The 8,526-nt window shown below is 39.4% G+C and overlaps 1 protein-coding gene across 2 annotated transcripts in view; it reads left to right on the forward strand.

Annotated features, from left to right (window-relative positions):
* Positions 1-8,046, forward strand: part of LIN7A (lin-7 homolog A, crumbs cell polarity complex component) — a 51,656-nt gene extending 43,610 nt beyond the window's left edge. The window contains exons 5-6 of one of the 2 annotated variants that reach the window (XM_042470710.1): positions 3,792-3,998; positions 5,752-8,046. In XM_042470710.1, coding sequence (XP_042326644.1) covers positions 3,792-3,998 — 207 coding nt within the window. In that variant the 3' untranslated portion in view covers positions 5,752-8,046. The remainder of the gene's footprint in view (positions 1-3,791; positions 3,999-5,751) is intronic. The other variant, XM_042470709.1, reaches the window with a different exon arrangement.
* The last annotated feature ends 480 nt before the right edge of the window (positions 8,047-8,526 follow it).

Consider the following 8,526-nt stretch of genomic DNA (forward strand, 5'->3'; position numbering starts at 1 on the left):
CAAGAATTTGCTGTTATACTATATCAGCAGAATATGTGGTCCAGTTTTTTAAAAAACAACAACTACTGACAATTTTTTTTTAAAAAAATAATCTATTCAGTTTTAGTATAGCATTTCAGATCTTCAGAACTAGATTTGCCCTTGCTAACATACAACCCCCTGATCTACGATATCTACTGATTGGGAAGTATAGGTCATTCAATACAGGTAAAGACCAGAGACTGGGGCCTGCAACAAAGTCAAGTGCTAATTTTGTCCTCTTATTTATAGTCATTCCTGTAAGATCTTATTGCTCATTTTCCAATGTGATATTCACTATTCCCTGTCAACAGTGCCCTTCTGTTATCTACACAAGTCAAACAAATTTGTGTCCACACAAAAGAATAAGAGAACACAAATCTTGCAACATTCAGAAACCAGAAAACATTCTATTTTCACAAAATACTGTTTCTGGTCTGAAAGTCTCCATTATTTGAAAAGAACTTCAGAAGAATTTCTGAACACAAATGTATCATTGAATTTATTTATTTAGGAATGAATTACAGCCCCAATTTAATCACTCACTGAACAAAACTTAAATTGGCATACCAAAGCTAAGAAACATGCAATTTCCTTCATATATTATGTATGTGAAGAGGACTTTGTCCATGTAACAAGGCAACAGAGTCACACTCCTGGCCCTACCTCCAAAACCAAGTCTCCTGACTTTTGTCCCACTCCCACCACTGAGAGTGGGCATTTGAGTTGAGAAACTCATGCACAGAAGGTTTTCACTGTGAAATGAAACTCAGGTTTCCAGATCTCATGAAATGTCTGGATCCATAGAGATATACAAATATATCTTTCCACAAGCATATTTGTCATGGAAAAATATGCCAGCATTTTGCCCACCCTTATGCAATGGCACGAACCATACGAAATACCTAACATGTCAATTCCTGAACGTTTCATATATATACAGGATGCACATCCAGTGGGCATATCGTTGTATAAGGGACATGGGGCATGGTTATTTTACTTCAACTTCATTACACAGTCATTGTACTCATAAGGGGGTTCTCAGAAGAATATCTCTTAGCAATAAGTGCCATTGAAGCAAGTGGAAACTACTGCTAACTAGGGCATGTTACAGACCGCCGAGAAGTGGCGGTCTGCCGGCGCCACCGGTTGCAGCGTCTGGGAACCGCAGCAGCCAAACAGCACGGTTCCTGGATGCTGCCAAGAAGGAGCGTGAAAATCACGCTCCTTCTTGGGGCCCGGAAGAGATGCCGTGAGGCACTAGTCATGCACTCGTGGCGTCACTTGCGACGTGCGGACACAGAGCGTCTGCTACGTCAAAATGGTGGTGGCCTTGTGGAACGGCCGCCGCCATTTTGTGCACGCTCTGCACGTGCTAGGGTTAGGGGTGTGCGGAAGTGCCGCCACTTCCTAACCCTAGCATGCACAGAGCACGCACTTTTAGGCCTGTCTATAACAGGCCCAGATATATTCACAATTTCAGTATAAGGCTGCTGTTAAACATTTTGTTTCCTTTGCTAAAAAAGGAACTTTGGATTATCATTTTATCTTTTGACTTTGACATTTGTTTAGGAGACAAATTTATTTCATTCTCATGTTGAATGCTGCAGTCATTGTTATTATTATTAGTAGTAGTAATAATATATTTATTTGTATCCCGCTCTTTTCCCAGAACTGGGACTCAGAGTGGCTTCACAATATTAAAAAACAGTACAATTAAAAAGATAGAAAAGAGATGCATTAAAAAAGAGTTAAATTATTACAATGTTAAAATAGATAGCTATTAAAAGAATAAAATACATTTTAAAAAGATACTACTGTATAAAACACTTTAAAACAACATCCCAAGCCGGTCCTTTACAACTATTCCATTTTAAAAGCCTGTCTGAACCAGTAGGTCTTAGCCTGCCGGCAGAAGGCCAACAAAAAGGGAGCCATTCTGGTCTTCCTGGGAAGGGACTTCCAGAGTCTAAGGGCAACCACTGAGATGGCCATCTCTCACCTCTCCACCAACCATGGATCCAGAGGATCTCGAGGCCTGAGCCAGTTCATACAAGGCGATACGGTCTGCCAAATAGCATGGACCTGAGCCATATAGGGCTTTATAGGTCATCACCAGCACTTTGAATTGTGCCCAGAAACAAACTGGTAGCCAATGGAGCTGTTTCAACAGGGGCATTATGTGGTCTCTGTAACCCGCCCCAGATAGCAAGCTGCAGCTCTTTCAAACTGCTGAGTTTCCAAACACTCTTCTAAGGAAGCCACACATAGAGTCCATCACAGTAATCCAAATGGGATGTAACCAAGGAATATACCATTGAGGCCAGATCGGGTGTCTCAAGGAATGGGGCGCAGCTGGTGCACAAGCTTCAAATGTGCAAAAGCACTCCTGGTCACTGCAGAGGCCAATGTCCAGGGTGTCGAGCAGCAGTCCCACAGCACCACCTTCTGGGTTCGCCCCTCCAGGAAGGAACAGAGCCACTGTAAAACAGTACCTCTAAGTCCCATCCCAGAGAGGCAGCCCAGAAGGATACCATGGTTGATGGTATTGAAAGCCGCTGAGAGGGCCAGTAGAACCAACAGGGACACATTCCCCCTGTCAAGTTCCTTTTATAGATCATCCCCCGAGGCAGCCAAGGCTGTCTCTGTTCCATAGCCAAGTCTGAAACCATATTGAAATAGATCTAGATAATCTGTTTCATCCACAAACACCTGGAGTTAGGAAACCACCACACATTCCAGTACCTTGCCCCCCAAAAGTAGGTTGGACACTGATCGATAATTATCCATTCTAGTGAAATTCAGGGGTGGTTTTTTTTAACAAAGGTTTCACAACTGCCTCTTTTAGGCATGTTGGGACTTTGCATTGTTGTAGGGAAGCATTGACTACCTCCTTCACCCACTCAGCCAGTTTCCCTCTGGCCTGTTAAATCAGAAGGACAAGGATCTAAGACACATGTGATGGCTTTCACCTCTCCAAGGATCCTCTCCACATCATCAGGCTTCACAAGTTGAAAAGTATCCATTAATGCTGGACAGACAGGTGCCAAGGTTAAATCCACTGGCACTGTATCAACTACTGTATCCAAGTCAGAACAGATGTACACACAGCCCCATGTACCGCCCCTGTTTCAGCTAGATTGGGGTCACGGCAACCACACGCTGCAGCCCTGATCCAGCCTCTGGAGAGAGCAAAAAGCAGCTGCAAAAAAGCAGCTTCTTTTTGCGCCCTCCAAGGGGCAGCATAGCTGCGACAGCACAGCTTTATGAGACCCTTTCGGTGCTGCATCATGTGGATGCGGCATCGGAGGGGTGTCATGATGTCACACACCATGTGGACCGACGTCCCCCAAAATGGCACCCTGGGGGTGCAGACAGGGCATCTAGTGTGCAGATGCTGCACCCTTATTCTGCCCACAGGCTGGCACAAAGTACAAATTCCTCACAGCATGCTGCCAATTTGTCTGCATTTTCAACTTGAAGGTGAGTGTGCAAAAGACACCTGGCCACTCAGAAGAGCTCTGCCTCTGCTGGACAGGTCCATGCAGATGCAATGCTGGCAGCAAAAAATAATTTCTTTGCTGCCCGCATTGCCACAAAGTAGGCCTTCAAATAGGCTCTAGCCGTGTTTGGTCAGATTCACTTCGAGACAGAGAATTGCTACAGTCCAAGGACAGGTAAGACAAAGGCAGCTTGCAAATTCATGTTCTTATTCATTGGGCTAAAAAAATCATGTTGTTGCCACTTTTAAAATATTATTATTCTTTTCTCAGAGTGTGGAAGGAGAACATCATGAAAAAGCTGTGGAGCTTCTGAAGGCTGCTAAAGACAGTGTCAAGCTGGTGGTACGCTACACTCCAAAAGTACTGGATGAAATGGAGGCTCGCTTTGAAAAACTGAGGACAGCACGACGCAGACAACAGCAACAGCTGTTAATTCAGCAGCAACAGCAAAATGCACAGCAAAATCATATGTCGTAGGTGAGAGCATTCTTTGGTCTTGCTTTTGACCCCTGCCCTTGGAAAGGGCTTAAGATGGGGTCATTAGTTATTTGGTACATGCCTGCTTCAGATGTTACTGATGGTAGTACAGTAGTGGTCATCTCACAACAGTTATTAAGTCATTCTCTCCTCATTCTCTGAGTAGCATCTGCAGCTTTTGTCCATTTTGCCAGAGTGGAGCATATGTTTACATATCCTGCTGCCCACACAAATCTAATTCTGTAGAAAGATAGAAAAGGAGGAATGAGTTGTGGAAGGAAGAAGAAAACAATCACATTCAGAATTCACATTAATTCATTTTTCAATGATAAAATAGCATGTGCACAATTCCAGCTCTAATTTTTACCTAGAGAATTAGTGTATGAAGGACACGAAGAGGGTGCTGCTTCCTCCTTTTATCTAGTACAGTTCAGCAGCAATTTAACACATCAAGTATACAATTTATCACCTGCCAGGTATTTATCTGTCTTCAATTTAAATAGCATGGCACTCCTGATTTCCACATTCTTCTTTTCTTTATGTTTCTATATCAACCAGCCTAACATGCAGCTATCATGTAACTTTAAGAAATAAGCATGAGTCATAGTCAGCCCTCATTAATGGCATTATAATTCTTTCCTTTTGAACTAGTCCCTGCTTATTTTTCCTGTGAAATATCTGAAGTTAAGCAAAACCTCATCCACCATAACCCTTGTTGTTTACACTTCTTGTATAAGCACCTCCTCTCCACTTAGTTTCATATGCCTTGCTTTAATTATTTGGAATACAGATGCTAATCTGTAATCTGTGTGATATGCCAAATCATGAAATCCTCGCTAAACTTTGATTGGTAATAGAGTACAATTTAGATTTTGTATGAATTCCAAATAAAGTTGTTGGGCTCAAATTTAAAATTCTAGCAGTTTTATGCTGGTGATTCAATATCAAATTCATTTGAGAATAAATCTGACTTGTTGCAGCAGAGTTTTCTTGATTTCTTTCCTCAATGCAACTGAAGTAAACCTGACTTAAAAAAACAAAACCCTGAGTTCTTAATTATTAGACAGAATATGACAAGTGGCCTGGTGAAAGGGCTGGAAAAGGAATAGGACATTCCTGATGTACAGCAAGGAATGCAGGGTTCCACCTTCAGATATGTCATTAGAAAGGGCAGGAAATCTTTCCATTCTACCTTTGTACTCCTCCTTGTCACTTGTTAGCCTGTTGTGTCCCCACAAAATCTGTCAGTCAGTCTGATATACCTAATGATTTTACATAATCTGAGATGGCTATTCCTCAACTGATCAAGCGGTTTTTCTTCTTGGTTATAACTAATTTTGTGTGGATTGTTCCTCTGCACCTTAAGAAAATGCAAATTCCTGATAAGTGAACTATGCTTCATTTATTAACAATGGTCAAGCTTATGTATAATGCATCGGTTGTTGTTGTTGTTGTTGTTGTTGTGTGACTTCTAGTCATTTTCTACTTATGGTGACCCTAAGGCAAACCTATTATGGGGTTTTCTTGGCACATTTCCTTAGAGGGGGGTTGCCATTTAGAGGGCCATTACCAGCCTCTGAGGCTGAGAAAGTTGACTTGCCCTTGGTTAGGTTTACATGGTTGAGCTAGCTCTATAACAGCTGTAAGATAGAAATGTAAAATATGAAAGATAGTGATGAAATAAAAGGAAGGTGAAATGTTGGTAACTCAGTACTTACGGCCTGAGATTTTGTACGGGTGTGTTTAATTGCAGGTGGTTCTCAAGAAAGAAATTCTAAGAATTCAAGAACTTGAAAGCAAAGCTGTGTTTCGTATTCCAGCAACCAGTAAAAGAAGCAGCAGCAATGACAATACAACTGCATTCACCAGCAAACTGTGAAAGAATGCCATAAGAATTGTTTGGCAAGCCAACAACATAATAAACCTGTTCTGTGGGGGTTTTCTGTGTATTGAAGTTTTAGGATGAAAGGTTTTTTTTGATTCTACTCCTGTTGAATGGTAAGGTTGTTAATATAAAAAGTTGTTTTAAAAAGAAGAAAAACAGTTATGACTTCTGAATGACTTCTGAATGAATATATGTATATCTGGTCCAATCCTACACACTTTACAAGGATACTCCAGTGAGAATCTGCCAGACAGATGTAAGATGAACCACTGCCAAGAGTGGAGACAGTCCAAAATTCATTGCCCTGATCCTGTAAAAGCTATTTACAGGAAACCAGTAGCATCAGTCTGTAGATGGGAATACACATCAGGATGTACATCCCCCTTAAGGGTAATGAAGTGTGGATACCTTGCATTGACATTTGGATGCCATCCCTTTTATGTAAACGGTTCTTTATAAATATGGAGAAGTGATAAATGTGATAAAGCCTTATTTCATGTTTACATCTTCTTATCTGGATTAAGGCCTGTGCGAGAGATGAACAATTTAACGGGAAGATTCCATCAATTAAAAATGTTGCCACTTTAAAATCCCTCATACATTTTATGTAACATCCTACCAAAGTGTTGTATAGTTGTGAAGGTTCAGTTTGTAATACTTTTCCAGTTTATTTCCCTTGGAAACAGTTACTATATTTATCCTGGGGCCACAGGATTTAGCTGATTACTCAATTAGATCTAATCAAACAAATATATGTTCTGTGATGAAAAATGCTCCTGGTTAAAAAAAATTTAACAATTATAATACAAGTACTTTAAAAGTTGTTGGTGGCATGGAGGCTGTCTTAGTAGAGGCATCTTGCTTTCTTTAAATATAAAGGAGTGGTTTAAGATGGTGCCTTGTCCTGCCACAAATTTGCATCATCTAAAGATGATTGCTTAAACAACCAAATTACTTTAATTAAACAATAGGCCTGCTTCATAGAGTATTTCATTTAATGATCCATTCTACTCTTGGTATACCCATATGTTCTACTGATCAGGTTTAATTCTATCTTTTGTTAGTCGTAAGAGTAGAGAACTAGAACTGTAGAGATCTAGAATTGTATTTTTGAATATAGATATTGCTAATATATCTACTATAGCTATTATTATCCAGAAATCTATAACTGCATATACAGTATATTTATAAGATACATACATACATATATATATATAAAATAAATATATATACACATATATATTGTCAGAATGTATTTGGTCCAGAAGTAGGCTCTGTAGTTACTGTATGTTTTCAGATAATGTGAATGAGACAGAACTTAGTGTGGGAACAACAAATATTACCAGGTATCTCTGTATTTTGTGTAGTTTTAAAATATATTATTTAGTTTATTTATGTTGTTAAGTTTCATATACTAAATTGCTTTGCTGAGAACTAGAATAGTATATTGACTAAGAGACTGAGATGCAAATTAGGATTCCTCAATTCCAATCACATCTATTTCCCATGGATTCACTAGATGTCCCGCTGCAAGGCATACTCTCTCTCTCTCTCTCTCTCTCTCTCTCTCTCTCTTAGCCTCAGTCATCTCATTTGCACTAGTAAGAGAGAACAGTGATAATGACTTACTTTATAGAATTGTAAGGATCACAACAAGATAGTAAGCATTAAGTACTCTGAACACTTTAAAGAAATATATAGATGTTATATATTATAATTATCAAGTCTACTTCATTTATAGAATGGGAGGCAGGTCTTCCCTAAAGAGGCACAAATGACTAATAAGGTAGTGCAGGTAATTGGCTTTCTGTGAATATTTGCAACAAAAAGACTGATCTACACATACAGTAAAATGAAGTGGGGATCCTAGAATAGGAGGATTTGACTAAAAAGGATACCTTGATTTGATTCTATACTTGTGAACAAAATGTCCTGAAATTAAATCAGATTTCAAATAAATTCAATTATTTTTAAACAAGGAGTGTTACATCTATGCAAAGCTTATGAAAAAGTGTCAAGAGAAAAAGAAAATGGAATGGGGCGCATCTGGGTAGAGCAAAAAGGTTGCACCATTTCTTGCTTTAGTTCCCTGTTTGTTTGTTGTTTGTTTGTTTAATCCAAATAAAGTTTCTGTTGTTCTATACTATTATAGGCAATTCTCAACATCGACTGCACTCTTTTATTCCAGTAATCAAGTGGGTTTATTTTAAATCCTAATATATATTGAAAGAAAAATTGTATCCTTCTCTATTTATTTATTTATTTATTTCGTTTTTATGCCACTTTTCTTCCAGAAAGGAACCCAAATCAGCTCACAGATAAAATCATTTAAAACTTTACATTAAAACAGTATACATTTACATTAAACGTACATAAATTTAAAAACATAACTAGAGCACACATCCTACATAAATGTCTCCCTGACACAATTATATATTAAAAGCCTGTTTCCATAAAAATCTCTTTGACTACTGGCAAAAGGAAGGGGAAGCAGCCTAGCCTCCCATGGAGGCACATTATGGAGGGTGCGCGCAGCCATTGAAAAGGCTCTCTCTTGTGTCCTCACCAAGCGATCTTGTCATGGTGGTGGGACCAAAAGAAAGCCTTCCTCTGTAGATCTTAGGACTCTTGCAGGTTCATATG

Source organism: Sceloporus undulatus, chromosome 5 (assembly GCF_019175285.1).
Source record: "Sceloporus undulatus isolate JIND9_A2432 ecotype Alabama chromosome 5, SceUnd_v1.1, whole genome shotgun sequence".
In the NCBI taxonomy this organism is placed as follows: domain Eukaryota; kingdom Metazoa; phylum Chordata; class Lepidosauria; order Squamata; family Phrynosomatidae; genus Sceloporus; species Sceloporus undulatus.